Raw genomic sequence first — 16,019 nt, 5'->3', positions numbered from 1 at the left:
CTGGCAGGAAGTTTACATGCTGCCAGTGTGATATATTCAGCACAAAATGCACATCTAACTCAGGTGACCACTTTCTTCCATTACTAACATTGGGATGCACAGAAGCATTGTTCAGTGTAAGACAGCTCATGTGAGTAAGAGAATGCAATTAAATTAACTTGAGCTAGGCACCCATGCAAGCTTTTCCTGTGGCACAGAAATGGGTATTACAGAGTATCATTGCCTAAAAGGATTTATTTGTAAAGTCTTGCATAAGACAGGGAGAAGCATACATATTCCACTCGATGATGCAAATGTTGTTGAATGTTATTCCTGAGAAGCCAGTGATACTCAGAAAAAACTAGGAATTATCCCTCATTTTGAAGCACATTTCTGGAGCAAATCCAAACCATCAGCTGGATTTTTATGACTCCTGCAGGACTCTGAAAAATCCCACATTCATCCCTAAGGACTTTTTACTCACATTCAAAGAGATAGCACTATAAGAGAAAAAAAATAAATAAAAGGTTAGAAAATGGCTTATTGTGGCCTGCAGAGTAGAGCAATCTACTACGTTATTCCTCTGACCTGCAACTTTGCAGAATTCCAGTGCTGGCAAAACGCCATCTGGAGGATCACAACTACAATGTTAAGACTCAGAGACGCTTCTATTCTTTTTTTCACTCATAATGGAAAAGCTGGTAGAAAATGCTGGACATCAGGGGTAGTAGGTAAGATTTAGGACATGGATAAAACACAATCATCTGGAGTTTTATTTCATTCCATAGCACTTGAAAGCCCAGGTTTCTTTTAAGAAATGGCAGAGGTTAGGTGAGTAACTGCCAGAGTAATGTTTTAAAAGTAGAACTATAGCTTCTAAACCACTTCATTGTCTCGAAAGCTCTTTCCTGGCTGTGTATTGTCCAGCAACTCCTGGGACAGTTTTCAGCACCTGCTCCCTCTTGGTGCCTGCTGGGCTGACATCCACAGAGTCTTGTCCTTCTCCTCTGAATCTGCCTCGGGCAGTGCAGTTGCTCAGCCTGCATGCCCCAAAGGCATCTTCTGGAAGCTTTTGCCAGCTCTCTGGCTGGAGATCTTTATTTTATAATGCTTAGAAATTCACATGCACAACTCACATTTTTCTTTAGAAATGCAATTAAATAAACTCCCAACATTATTTAAGTACTATGGAAGGAAGAAAAAATATTTGGATAAACATGTCTCTTCTTGAAGAAAGGACACAAGACTGTGGTTTAAAGATGCAGGAAATCAAATTCAGTGCTCCCCAATGACAAAACAATCAGTGGTCACATGATTCAAACCTAACATAAACCCAGTCTGACACTTCTAACTTGGCAAAATGCTTTCGGTTTGTTGACATCATGCTTTTGGGTTTTGTTCTGTATCATAGAATCACAGAATGGTTTGGACTGGAAGGGACCTTAAAGATCATCCAGTTCCAACCCCCCTGCCATGGGCATGGACACCTTCCACTAGAGCAGGCTGCTCCAAGCCCCATCCAACCTGGCCTTGAACACTGCCAGGGATGGGGCAGCCACAGCTTCTCTGGACAACCTGTGCTAGCACCTCAGCACCCTCTCAGTCAAGAATTTCTTCAAAGTATCTAATCTAAATCCACTCCCTTCCAGCTTAAAGCCATTCCCCTCATCATATCACTACAAGCCCTTGTAAACAGCCCCTCTCCAGATTTCTTGTAGGCACCCTTTAGGTACCGTAAGGCTGCTCTAAGGTCTCCCTGGAGCCTTCTCTTCTCCAGGCTATCAGGTATCACCTGTTCTGTAGTAAGCAGCAAGAGCACTGCTAGCAAAAGCAACTCTTTATCATATCCTCTCAATTCAGCAAAAATCCAGGATATGTCTGCGCTTCATTTGGATCACTGGTACTGCTTGGTGATCCTGCCACATGCAATGGCAGCATTTCCAACGACGGGACCACAGCTCAAGTGCAATCAAGGAAAAGCCAGTAGCTGCAGCTCTCATCAATGGGGTTTTAACCAAGGGGTTTTCACGAGTATCAAGAGACGTGTTCTGCTTGATGCAGCAACATAAAGTCAAGGCAGAAAAAGGCCGTGTCAGGAAACAGAAATTAAATCCAGGAAACCCTTCAAATCTCCGTTTAAATGAAGGGCTCATGTGTAGTTGTTTGACCATGTAAAATTATGTAATTCCTAGTTTCTATAAATGTGAGGGAACGACAGACAATACAAAAATAATCACACCATATCTGCTAGGCAGGAGGAAGCTCATATAGCAGTCCACCCCCAGACGTGTCTGGGGAAAGAAAAAAGCTTCACTTATATTACTATCATTATTTAAAAATAATATGCAAGCCTGGCACTTTGAATTTTTATAGCGGTGCTTTTCTGTAAAAATTAAAAGGAATATTTAATCGCCACAGCAACAGTCTCCTACTAGGACATGGCTGTGTCACAAATCATTTTAGTGGTGAGATTCGAGGTCTTTTGGTCAAAAGGTCGTAAGGAATTGGCTGTAATAATGACAGAAATCCGACCTGTCACAGCCGGGTCTGGGAGTCTTTATGGTGCAAATTCTCGTAGATTTGATCAAGGGCTGTCAGTGCCCCTGAGAGCTTCCCTCGATTTTAACTCTTTAATTCCTAGCTTTCGCACGTGTGGGTGCCAGCCGGGAATGGGGAAGGAGCTCGTTTCAACACCCCATCCACGCAGCAGGAGCCGCTGGCCGAGGCGGCACACGGCAGCCAATGCCTCTCCCCGCGTTTCGGGCGCCTGGAGGGGCCCAAACTCAAGACCCGTCCATACGCGAGGACACGGCGGACCCGGGGCGCGCGTTTCACGGCCCGCAGCCGCTGACACGCGGGTCACCGCCACAGCCGCACCCGCAGCCTCCCGCCCCTCTCCGCCCGCGGTGAGGGCACGGCGGCGCGAAGAGCGGCTCCCTGCGGCCTGCTCCCGGTGCAGCGACGGCAACAGCCCCTGTCCCGCCCCGTCCGTCCCGCGCCACCTGGCCCCGCCGTGCCACAGGGGCCGGGCGAGGATCGCCCGCGGGCCTTCCATTGTGCGGCCGCTGGCTTGGGCGGTCCTACCTGCCAGCGGCGGGGCGGGCCGGGGCCGGGCTCCTATCCGCACCTCCCCATCCCGCAATCCCCCCGCCCGTCCCCCTCCCTCCGGTCCCCGGCTAAACCGGAGCTAGCCCGCCCCACCCCGCGCCCTCCCTCCCGTCCCCAAGCCGCCGGAGCTCTGCCGTCTCCCCTCCCCCGTCTTCCCTTCTTCCCTCCCGCCGCGCAGCCGCCGCCCCTCCGCTGCTGCCCGCCGGAGCAGCCGACTGCCCCCCGAGCGCGGGTCGCTGCCGCCACCGCCTCCTCGCCCTGCCATGAGCCGCCCCCCGCTGCCGCAGCGCTGAGCGGGGAGCGCGGAGCCATGCCGGGCTGGAAGAAGAACATCCCCATCTGCCTGCAAGCCGAGCCGGAGCGAGGTGAGCGCGGAGCACGGGTGGCGGCAGACACCGCGAGGGAAGGAGGGCGGGCGAGGGAGACCCTCCCCTCGCCTTCCCCATCCCCGGGGCAAGGCGGTAGCCGTCCCGCGGTGGGACGGGCTGGCGGCCCCGCGCCTTCCATCTTGCTCCGCCGCCGCGGCGGGAGCGGGGGGCGCGGGGTAGCGGGAGGAGGAGGAGGTGGGCACCCGGGGTTGGGGGGACGACACCGGGCCGGGCCCCGCAGCAACTAACTTTTCTCCGGGTACCGCCGCCCGCGCTCCCCCCCCCCCGCGTCCCGGACCAGGCTCCTGAAGCCGGGGGGCATGAGCCGGGAAGGAAGGGAGGAAGCTTCGAAGTGAAACTTCCGCGCGTGTGGCTCAACCCCCGGACCGCCACTCGTGGCCGAGGCGCGGGGCTGGACCTGTCCCATCCTTTCCCGGGGGGCGCCGGCACCGCGGAGCCGCGAGCCCCGTCCGCAAACTGGTGGCGATCGCGCCTTGGCGCCGAGCGTTGCCCGCGGGAGCTGCCCCGCCGAGGGGTGGTCTCGGATCACTCAGCCGTGGTCGGTACCGGCAGAAGGCAGGTAGTTTGTGGTCGCTTTTCAGAATAAACCGTCTGCTTATTCTAATAACAAGGTAACTTTGGTGTTTCTTCAAAGAGGGTTTCTGGCGTGGGAAATGGGCATGTTACTGCTCTGTCCTCAGCCTGTGAGTCAAAGGAGAAAAGACTAGTACACCGGTTACGCTTGTGAACTCTTAGGTATGCGCGTCATATCTTTGATACACAGGTCATTAATTCCACGGTAGCATATGGAGATCTGGAGAAGGACGTCTGGTTTTGGTTGCTGCGGTATTGGATAGATAGCTGTACAGCTAGGGACAAAAATTCCCCGACTGTTAAAAAGCAGGAGGTTTTGTGTGCTCTGTGGAGGAAGTATTGTAGCTTTGTGTTGGAAGTGCAGGTCTGTGGCAGAACTGCTGCCCTGCTTCTGACTGGTAAATGCTATCCCTAATGGGAAGTTCATCGCAAGCGTTATGACATCATAAAAATAGTTGCTGAAATGGGAGCGGGTATTTCGGCTGTGAAAAACGAGGTTTTTAGTCTTTTGCCTTACTAGATACCATCATTACTAAAATCTGCCGTAATATTTCTTAATGTCAGGAATCTGTGTAGCTGCGGAATTGCAGAAATAGGATGGATGACAGTTGCCAAAATATGTTGGATGCTTTTACAGATGAGAAAACTTTAGAAAGGGTCTAATCTAGCTATGTCAGAAACTGGAAAGATTTTCTCATTTTGTTCTGCATAAAGGTTGTCATGAGCTGTAGCATGTGGTCACAGTAATGGTTTTGCTCTGATGGGTTTAATGCCGCTTAGAATGCTGATCTGGTAGCAGTTTTTGTTTATTCTTATTTTGTCTTTAATCTCTTTCATCTTCATTGTGAAGCTGGATAGCTTTATGTGTTAACAGTCTTATCACTGATGCTTTTTTTTTTATTGTATTCCTATTGCATAAATAAAAAGGCTCTTCCCTGCCTAAAGTAAATTATTACCTTCTAAAGTATGTTGCATTGTATATTGCTCAATTTTAGCTAGTAATTTAGCAGGATTCCAGTTACTGGAGCTTTTCTGCTTTAGGCTTGGAAAAATATGAAATGGTCAAAATAGTGAATCAATGTTGAATGTAATAGTCCTTGAGCATGAAGAATAGATGAAATAAAGCTTTCAAACTAGCCAGAAAAATGGCCTATGCAGTAATGAAATGAAGGTGCATCTTTAGCTAATGTAGGAGTTTAGTATGGCATTGAGTTAAAAGGCAGTTACAGATACAGTTAAATTCTGGTTCAGAGCCAGTTGTGCTAACATCCCCCCCTTCTGTTTCTAGAAAATATTTCCATTCAGTTACTCTGCAGAACACTTTTTGTACATCCTGCTATCAGCAGACTCTGGCAAATGTAAATACTGTTATTTTATACTAACATGGTAGCCGGTTGTTTCTGTGATTTAGATATGGAGTAATATTGGATGTGAAATGTTTAGTGATATAAATTTTACTTATGTCACATATACAAGTGCACTCATATATAGGATATAAAATATACATTTATCCATCCATCCCAAACACGTTTATATTGGATAAATAATACTTATATAGGATATAAGAATAAGAAACATTTAATGTGTGTGTATTTTCTTTGATTTTTATGTACCTATAATCTGATTGCTTAAACCAGTGTTTTCCTCTAGCGAGAGCAGTTAGGCTTTATTCAACCCCACGAACACCAGCAGGACTGACTAGTATTGATTTTGCTATATAACAACGTGAAACTGCTCTGTTAATTTAGTGCTGAAGTTTCTTGGTGGTGAGTACTCCCAAAGCAGACTGTAAAAAAGAAAAAGGAAAAAAATAACCTAACCAAAAGACCTCAGCCCACACCAGAAGAAATCCAAACCCAACCACAAACCAAATTAAACCACTTGTTTTAAGTGAGTAGCTTAATAATTGGGGTTCATCCATGTGCCTCCTGCTGGCTTTCCCTTTCAGTCTCAGCTTTACTGTCTCCGCAGTCCATACCCACCGTTCCCTGTCATAATAAACAGTTACTGTGCAGCTTTAATTTCAAGTCTAGTTGTAGCAGTAGGTTTGAACTGGAAGAGAAGTCATCTCTGAAGGTGCTGGGAAAAGCAGGAAGGCAAAGGTTTCCCTATGGTGAGCTGCAAGTGCTTAGTACAGACCGTCTTTCTCCAGGCTTTTTCCCGTCTTTCTCCAGGCTTTTTCCCCTCTTTCCCCATAGGCTTCCTTTAGCCCCTGTGTCCTGTGCGTGCACCTGTATAGAGCTGATCAGTCCCCTGTGTCCTCAGCTGTGGAAAGGATAGAAGTTGTGGGTGCTGAGATGTGAGGCTTCAGGGGTGGGTGGACTTGTCAGAGAGGATGTGAGGGCTGTGTGGAAATTTCCCTGTATTCCTGAGACACTGCAGCAATAAGGGTTCACTAGGTGCTGATACTCTCATCTTGTCTAAACCAATGCAGCGTTGCTTTGGGGAGCACCTCAAGGCTGTTGTGTCTTCCCTGGTGCTCAGTTCATTGGTATGGCAGGAACTGGATGGTGGTGCTATTGCAGCAGCCTGTTTCAGGTGTGAGGACTCAAAAAACTATCTGAAGAACTGCGTTGTTTCAATATCAGAAGCTGTTGGGATATTGCAAATGCTGATACTCTTGTGCAGACACAGCAGGTTTGCTCCAAGCAAGATTATTTTAGTGTATTGGTATCCTTGATTCCCCCTTCCTTGCTTCAGACTCCCCTTTCCGTGCTGAATGCCTACCTCAGCCTGTTGCTCCTTCAAGTCATGCGCTGGAATGGAGGTTATCCAAAAACTTGACAGAACCAGGATTTTGCTAATGGAAATTGGCTGTTCTAACTGAAATGAAGTAGCAGAGAAATAGTCAACACTGTTGGTTCACCTTGGCAATAATTGATACCTTGAGTGAAGGAGGATAACCTAGGGTAATGTTTCAAGCATTGGAGTGTGCCTGTGCACGTAGGGTTTAGCATTTGTGAGAGTGCTGCTTTGTGCAGAAGGTTTTTTTCCAAGGGGTGGCAATCAGTGCTATTTCAACAAGTATTTTTAGATGTCTTCACTGTGGAAATTATGTGGAATACTTACGTCAACTGAAAAATCACATTGTGCTGTTCTTTAGAGGCTGAGACCATATTTAAAATAGGAAGTGGATAGCTGCTTTTTTGTGCACACTGCAGCAGTTACTGGATTTCTACTGCCTGCTCTGTAATCGAGCAGTGCTCTGCAGTGGCTGTGTCACTTCTGTTCTCCCACCACCATGATTATCAGAAGGAGTCCTCTCCTTTAGGGGACAGGAATCGTGCTCTGTGTTGAGTAGAACAAATGTAACGTATGCCTGATGCAGTAAACCTTGTCATTTCAAAAGTGACACGTGAAGACTTACCAGTATTACACAGTGCGATTAAAATTCAGGTCATGCTGCCCCCTCCCCAATTTTCTGCCTAAGATGCTAAATCAAATCTTGTTATAAACCGCCTAAAACACTTTTTGAGGTGACATCTAAGCAAATACTTTGAGAAGAAAAATGTTCCTGGAATTAATTTTGTTCAATATTCCTTCCAATCAAGTTAAATGGAAGTATTTTATGGAACTCCTGTTTCAACTTCATAGCTGATCAGGTTTGACAGGAGTATGAAAAATAGTATTTGTATATCTTGTATGTTCACTATGGAACTGCTTGAGATCCCTTAATGTACATGGTTATTAATTTTAAGAATGCATCTAAGTATACTTTGGTCTTGATTTAAAAAAAAAGTATTATGCCTTTCATAGTTGTTTTGCCTCTATGCTTAACATGGTAGCCCAGTTATATTGAGGAAGAAGGGAAGACTGTCTTTGGTTTCTGCTCTTCTGTCTTCACAGTTCTCGACAGTTAAAGTAGGTGAACTTTAGGAATTTTAAAGAAAACATTAGGAAATGTTTTAAAGCCCAGGACTCAAGGATAAAAAAATATGCAAGTATTTTGTGACTCTTGCCTCGAATACAAAACTAGTGTGTTCTCATGGAGGATGTTCTGACAGCAAGCATCTGTCCCTGAGGTTATTGCTGCGTGAGCTTGTCTGCTTATCTTAAACTGGAAGAGAATCGGTTTCTCAGATAAGGGAGAGCTATGGGCTTGTTACTGCACTTAATAGTATTATTGTGGGTTAGCAATACACATCTGATCAAATGAGGTGGCTTTAACAGAGGATTTGCTTCATACTCTTTCCAGGTGCATGTTAAAAATTAGCTTAGATTTTCAACACAAAAGGCTGAGCATGACTGTTCGTTGTATTTTAAGCTCTGGCCTGTTAAGGCCAGAGGAATCTCTTGCTTCTTGAGCTTAAGTGGGTCCTCAGAAAATGAAGAAAGTGAGAGGTAGAGACCTAGGATTGGAAACCTTGTGCAAAGGCTTTCTGTTTGCCTTTATCTGTTTTCTCACTTGTGTCACATGCCTCCTGAAAAGTTAAAGTATAAACCGTATGGCAGAAAACCTTTTGTGACGAGACTTACTGTGGAGTTCAGACGAGTTATCTAGTGCATGAACAATTGGGACTTTTGGTCAGTTATACTGTGCAAAGCATGCTGTAGTTGCTTACATTTAAGGTGAAGACCATGTGAGTAACAGTGGTAAGGACAAAAATAGAAGGAAACATCACTCTCTCTGACTGCAGAAATAACATCAGAAGCTGGCTTAACTAGCTGCCTTCTGGTCCTCCAGTAGCATCTGAAACTATAACTAAACCTTGAATTGGAAAACACTAATAATAAGACATATTGATAACAAAATACTAATTACAGATGGTCTATATCTTGCCTTTGTCAGGGCTTCTGTCTCTTTTCACCTCAGTCTAACTGAACTGCATCTTGGACAGTTGGTCTTTATTTGCTAAATGGAACACTGGTAAAGACCATTTGCCAGCTGGGATAAGATGACACTCTAGAGCTGATTTTCATCAGCATGCAAAGAACACAGGTGCTGTCAGTTTTTTCATTCTCTTAAAACCAGCTGGGACCAGGAAAGCTCTAACATGGGTAGAAAAGAGGCAGCAATTGCTCCCTGGTGTCCTCTTAGCATCAAAGGAACTGAGAATAAGCAAAAAGCATCTACATCTCCTGTGATCTGCGCAGCCAAATTAACAGCATTTTATGACCTGAAGTATTAAAATAATTTGATGAATGTTACAGATTCTTCATGAAGATATGGTCTTCAGTGATTGCGACATGTAGAATTTGGAGCACTAGCAATATTTGGCAGAGATGGGCGCAGTTGATTTTGCAGGTATCTGGGAGCCATGTAGGGTATAAGCTCTAAACACAAGTTTTTGATCAGAGCTTCCTCTGCACTGAAGTATTAGACATAACCTGAAACACAGAAGCTTCAGTGTTAGATCCTTTAGTAATTTAGGTGTAGGCAACTTTTCTTGAATCTCAGCACATATCTATATCCCTATTATGTGTTGTTTTTTGTTTGATTCGAAATTACCAAAGCAGCCACTGCTCAGGGTTCTCCGTGAAGAGCTGCCAGGACTGTTGAGTTCAAGTGGCTGCAGTAGGCATTGCTCATATCTGAGCCCTGTTTAATCATGCTGGTGCTTTTGAAAAAGGATGTGCTGAGTCAGCAGTTGTGTATAAGGGTCTTATGATTGTGGGTGTGAAATTCTGTGTTGTTTGGATGTTTTTCACAAGCCATTTGGGTGGCATTCAAGCACATAGAAATGTCAAGAATACTGTCCGTCCTGACTTATGCAAGAACAGCCTAACAAGATGCGTCAGCATCCTGTGTGGGTGAGGGCACGGTGATCACCTGCTTTGCGATTCAGTCCGGCAAGATGAGTTTGACACCCTGTAAAATTCAGGGTAAAATAGTAACATTTGTGTTGCATGCAAGTAATCTTGATTATTGAATCGCTGCACTGATTTTTCCTTCCTTCTTCATGCTGGGGCAGACTGTGCTGGGTGACTGGGTAACACAAACCATTCTGGCTTGTCCTTTGGTACAGGGTGGCCAGATTTTATGGCTCTGAATGATGCTGATGATCTAATGCTTGGTTGGTTTTTGTGTGGGTTTTTCTTTTTTTTCCTTTTCTTAGCCATGATCAGTGCTAATTGTGCTTTTTGCTAATCACAAGTTAGAAGCAATGCTCTTTGCTTAATATTGAAATATTTTGAGAGAACATGTGAAGGGGAAAAACCAGGTAAGTAGGTGCTGACAACTTGGATACTGAGACATTTCACATGGAGTGGTGTTGTCTTCTCTCCTTGGAAATTACCACAGGAATCAAGAAAAGCAGGCAGGACTGATCCTCAAGAAGATCTCAATCTTCTGGTTTTTTTACGCCTTATTTTATGCCTTGCTGTCAGTGCAAAATGCCACCGAAAAGATTCTGCAGGGAAAGCTGCAGAGAATATTTTAATAGCTTTACCACCCTCTTTACACACTGGAATCCCACAGACATTTAGGGAGTTCCAGAGTTGTCTCACCGAAGTTTAAGCCTTCTCTCGAAATAACATAGCTTCTTTATTCCTTGAAATGTGAAGATAGAAATGCGATGATGGCAGTTAAAAATAGCAGTCAATGAAACGTACTCATAATTATTTTTTCTTTACCAGTGGGATGAGACTGAATGTTAATGGCGCCATTTTGGGAGATGCTAATTGAATGTTTTGTAACTGAACACAAATGTTTCCTTATTAGCAGACAGTATTTTGACACTATAAAGTATTGCCAGAACGTACCCTCCCATTAACTGTCCTTCCTAGGAAGGCAAACACTATGTAAAATGCTTATTTTTTTCTACCGAGCCACACTATGTAGTGTAGCATTTTCTTCCTGAGGCAGTTTCATGGTAGGTGATTGTACAATGAGATGTGATCTCTCTGTCCCCCACTGTAATGTATGAATTGGAACCAGCACATTTACATTTAACCAACAAAATGAAGACTGTATCGGTGACTGGAGCATGTGTTTTAAGTGAGCCAGTTCCAACATGATTTCTCATGTTTCAAGCTTTTTGTTTCTATGGATATCAATTAGCGAGGCAGAAGCAGTGACATCTACAGTTGCCTGTGATGGAGACCAGGTGTTCCACAGTCCACTGCTTGTTTGTCAGGTTAGCTGCTTCTACAGTGGGACAGTATTCCTGAGAACAATCTTTGGAAGCAAAAAGGAGCAGTAACTGGCACTTTTTTTTTGTGTGTGTGTGTGTGTGTGTAGTAACAGCTAGCCTCATGCCATGTCCTTTTCCAGTGATCAAAAATGTCTGTGGGATCAATGTGTTCTGCATAGGTATGAAGAAAGAAGGTGTATTGAGTCCTTGGGTTAGTGACAGCGTGTAGTTCAGAGCAATGATGTTTGCTAACAGAAAGCCTTATTGAAAGTTGTTATTAAATTAGGAGTAACACACCTTTGGACTATTTGGATTATATTATTCTTTTCTATCTGAATTATCATCTCTGTGAACCAGATACTGTGTCCTTTGTACTGCTGTGGCAAAGAGGAGCTTCCCCTGCTGCTGCTGTCTTTCACTATGATTACCAGCTCCTTTTCACTACATATCAGTAGCTGGTGCTCACAGGTGCTGTGTCTCCTGAAGGGAATTTTTGGCATCTGAGTAAAGCAACGGATGGTTCCAATAAGCGAGTTGCATCAAGCTGGCTGCTATACTCTGCATTCTCAAAATCTGTTTTTAGCATTGCTAACTGACAAGATTTTGTCCTCACTTGTACCCACGCTCCTTATGACAGGGTTGGGACCCGAGTTTGAGATGAGGCTGTTGCAGAATAAACACACGGTTTTACTACTCTGACAAAAAGTTAATTTCAGTGGCATTTTCAGTGAAGTGCTTGGGTTGTTTTTGCGTTAGGAATGGATTATTTATACAACAGCTGGGCAGAAAGTAGAGTGGTAGTCACACGGAAAATACTCTGGGGAGTGAAATTCACTGCCTGGTAAATGGATGCAACTCTGCTGGATTCTGGAGGTTAATTCGCTTGTGCCAGCAAATTTACTGAGTCCTTTTAGCAATTAGTGGAGGCTGTTTGTTATTCCAAGGCTTCTTCTGAAAAGTCAGAGAAAACCCAAAAATATGTTGCCGCCTTCATGTGTATCTGCTAGTTTTATTTGTATTTGTATGTTTTCTGGTGGGTTTGTATTTGTCACAATGTTTTTGAATGCAGTGAGAAGATTTGAGCCCGAGTCTTTTCAAAATATCTGAGGTGTTTGATAAAACTTCCCATTTTGTGAGGAAACCTGTAATTTACTTCTTTTTTGGTAATACTAACCTCTCCCAAACCAAATAAACAATATATATGATATAGGCTTTAAGTGACCTGTGTTGCAAAAGGTTCTACGAACATGATGATTTCGCAGGACCTAGAAATTGTGTTCCCCTTTTTAAAGAAATGTATTTTGAAATGATAATTTCTAGCGCTTTTAACTTCACCTCTTGTAGGACTGCTTGCAAAATGTGCAGGAGCCAGATAAACTTGCAGGATTTGCATGTCAAAAGTGAAGCAGTTGATTAAAAGCTTTCAGCTGGGGTGTGGGTGGCTGTGTGGAGAGGGGAGGGAAAGAATGAAATGGATAGTGTGTAAGGATATTTCAGTAGCTTTATACTTGCTGATCTTGTGAGTGAATAACTTAATTCAGGAATGTTAGTGGTAGAACACCCTCCTCACCCCCCGCCCCAACACAGTGTTAAAACACAGCTGGTGTCTTGTGTGTTCACATTTGCTTACTGAACAAACACATCTTGTAACTTAAGTTTCATGTTATCTTTATTTGAATGTTATAAGGCTTCAGTATTCCCGAGCTTTCCTGTCATTACAGCTGCTGGCAAAAATGAGGCATTAACTCAGGATTTTCTTATGGCTCTCTCGTTTCGAGTGCACTAGCCCTAAAATTTTTGAGATTTCCTATCTATTTAAGGTGTTGCTGAATCTGCGGACGCGTGAAAGCATGTGCTTGTGCCACTATTTGCTTAAAAAAAAAAAACCAAAAGAATGAATAGTATGTATTGTATTAGTTCAGCATTCTGCTTAATCACATTTTAGATGTGTTTGCTGCTATTTGTTTAAATATTTGGTGTGAACTGACCTTGCTTTTCAGAATACTTTAATGTGAAAACAGTCTTAATTTTCAGATGACTTGCCTTCTGTCATTAAATTGTTCAAACTGAAGAGGAAGGTACAGCTGCTGGCTCTGTATTCTATTTTAGTCAAAGATCAGGTTACTGGTAAGTAGTGTCAGAAGCCATATTCCTACACATATGTTTCTTTTCTGTGAAGGGATTGAAGTAATTTTAAATAACACAGCCTGTGAGAATTTTAGGATGACCTCAGGTAGGTGACTTAAATATAGGAAACATCCTTGTAGTTGAGTTGTGGGGTCCCAAGTCATCTGAAAAACTTGTCTTTAATATTTTTGATTTTCCCAGCTTAGAATATAGATCAGGCTGGTGTTGACATTTCCTTCCTTTTCCATCATTCCTTGTGTTTTTTGAGGTCTAACCAGGGTTGGCAGTACTTTTTTCTGACCCCTTTTTTGTAACTAGGCATATTTAAATTTCCTGTAACTGCAAAGAAAGAAGTCAGCGTAAAAAGAAAGCAGTAGCATGGTGGGCCTGTTCATTGAAACTGAACAACTCTTGGCTGGTTAGGCTGATACTGTGAAGGAAAAGAACCTTTAATTGACTTGTTTCAAGTGTTGTTTATTATTTCCTTAGTGCTAGCTGCCTGTAATAATTACATGAAGTGTCTTTTTGTAATTTGTTTAGTTTTGCTTTAAATTATTAAAATGAAAATTCTATATGTTTATGTGAAACTTCTAAATGTTCAACTGGCAAATTTTGGATTTTATGTAGTTACATGAAAGTACTGTAATTTTCTGGGGAGTTTATACTGAATTGTAGCTTATTCCTTCACAATTAGGATGCCCAGGGTTGCACACATTTAAGGGTTTGCAGAGTTAAAGGTAAGCATTTTAATTGTACTTAAAAAATACACCTTTTGTGGCATGCTGTGCTAGGAAAATACACTACGCAGGGAGCATAAGTGAAGGTCTGTCCCTGGGGTTGTATTGAAATCATGGTTTGTGGCAGTATTCTTTAAACAGAACAATTTTTAGGCTATTGTAATGATTTTGGGTGTTCAAGTTCAAACACATTAATTATCTTATTTGCATGTGGATTCCAGTTGATAATCAAATATTAATCATTTGCCTCAATCGATAGCACACTAAGGACTAAAAGAAAAACAAAAACTTATCATGAATTGATAATATGTCAGAGATCTGTTTGTCAGCAGATCATGCGCATGAAGGGCTTGAGCCAGCAAACTGTCCTGCATGGAGTCCCTAATCCAGGAAAGTATTTAATATACACATGTTTTTCTGGATAAGATTATGACACTTAGTAAACTGTCAAGCTCTAACTGTGTGAGTGGGACAATGCACATGTTCCCAGTATATTTGATACTAATCTTAAAAGATCTCGAAGTCAAGGGCATTGAAACCTTTGCTGCTTGTGTATGGATACTTGAGAATGAATGACCGTTTTGAAGTCAGTGTGCTTAAATTTAGGCTTATAACTTACATGCTTCAGTGTATCAAAGACTAATCCTAGAAAGAAACTTTATTTTCTTTCATTAAAGATCATTCTTGTAATATGTGCTAATATTGTTTTGTGGGGAGAGGGAATGCCAGTAAAAGGTATTTAAACATCATAAATTTCCCTTTCTTTTTATTAAAAGCCTTTTTTTTCCCCCAGAGAATATATAAAAGATATTTGTCTTTAGTCCTTTGCTTATTCTTCATATTCTTTGTTGGAAGAAAAGTTAAATGTGTGTAACTGCAAGATGCTTCATATTTTTTCTTCTGGTGGAAAAACATCTTTTTCACTCAATGAAAAATGTTGCATCACGAATGAAAGTAATGTGCAATAAAGGTATACTCAGAACTGGCAGTTTTATCACCAAAGGTGACTTATGCCATTTACCTGAATAGGTCTGAAATCCCACTGCATTTCCAGAGGTGCCTGATTCATTATCACAGAAACGCTGTTATGTATCATAGCAGGAGGAATAATCTTTGTAAGAGTGAAAACACTGATAGTTACTTGTTTCCAAGTTTATTTTTTGTGTGGATCCTAAAAAACCACAATGTACGTGTTTGATATAATAACCCTGGAAACAGAAGTGACCACTGTACAAAATAGAGTAGCATCTTGGCTGAAATCAATGAGAGCTTTTTGTTGAATCTGATGAAAGTAGGCATTCAATGTATTACCTGTGTTGTTGTTATTTGGGACAGCCACAATTTTGGCTTTTTTTTTTTGTTTATAAGAAAGCTATCATGCTGCTTTCAGAATCACCTGTTGAGAAAGAGGAATTTAAACACTGGGGCTGTTACTGTGAACTGGCATTAAAAGCAGCAATGCTGCTATTGTGCTTTGTACTTTCATTCCCAGGCAGTATAAAATACATATGCTTCTGAATAATCCTTACTACTTTGATTTTGTATTCCAGTCTCTGTTTTTGTGAATTTCAGATGTGTTGTCTGTGCTTTGAAAATGCTTTGCCAGCTGGGAGGTGTTGCTGAAATCTAAGTAATTATAGAAATATTAAAATTTCCACAGAAAGTCATGAAACACTCCCAAACAAATCTTAATGTTTTCTGCTTTGTCCAGCAGAAGAGAGAACTTTCGGTTCATTAACTCATCAGTAGGGTTCATCATCTTCAGCAGTGGTTTATAAAACTTAGTCTTCTTTCGTTAAAGCAAGGTAAAGCAAGGTAGATATTATCTTGTGAAAAAATTGGGATGGAGGTGTGATTGGTGCAGGATCACAGCAGACATCTGCTTTGCAATTAGAACTCTCTCATGTCGTTGTCTTCAAACACTGGAACACTGTGGTCTGTAGTCTTTCCTGTGTACAGGAGTCCTACAAGATTTCATTTAATAGTTCATTAGAAAATACGACTACAACAAAAAGAGGCACTTTGTTCCAGGA

General features: G+C 42.7%; 1 protein-coding gene and 1 long non-coding RNA gene across 3 annotated transcripts in view; one reads left to right on the top strand and one right to left on the bottom strand.

Annotated features, from left to right (window-relative positions):
- Positions 1 to 214: 214 nt before the first annotated feature.
- Positions 215 to 2,701, bottom strand: LOC134161088 (uncharacterized). Its single transcript, XR_009963821.1, has 2 exons — positions 568 to 2,701; positions 215 to 479 (listed from the first exon to the last, which is right to left on the bottom strand). It is a non-coding gene; the product is annotated as an uncharacterized LOC134161088 (long non-coding RNA).
- Positions 2,702 to 3,146: 445 nt separating this feature from the next.
- GRIP1 (glutamate receptor interacting protein 1) overlaps positions 3,147 to 16,019 on the top strand; it is a 324,193-nt gene continuing 311,320 nt past the window's right edge. For both annotated transcript variants that reach the window (XM_062613670.1, XM_062613666.1), the window contains exon 1: positions 3,147 to 3,452. In XM_062613670.1, the coding sequence (XP_062469654.1) occupies positions 3,398 to 3,452 (55 nt within the window). In that variant the 5' untranslated portion in view covers positions 3,147 to 3,397. The remainder of the gene's footprint in view (positions 3,453 to 16,019) is intronic.

This window comes from Pezoporus occidentalis, unplaced genomic scaffold (assembly GCF_034315485.1).
Source record: "Pezoporus occidentalis ecotype Australia unplaced genomic scaffold, CSIRO_AGI_Poc_V1 ctg17, whole genome shotgun sequence".
Lineage (NCBI taxonomy): Eukaryota > Metazoa > Chordata > Aves > Psittaciformes > Psittacidae > Pezoporus > Pezoporus occidentalis.
The sequence above is the reverse complement of the archived record's forward strand: the minus strand, read 5'-3'. Positions and strand labels throughout refer to the sequence as shown.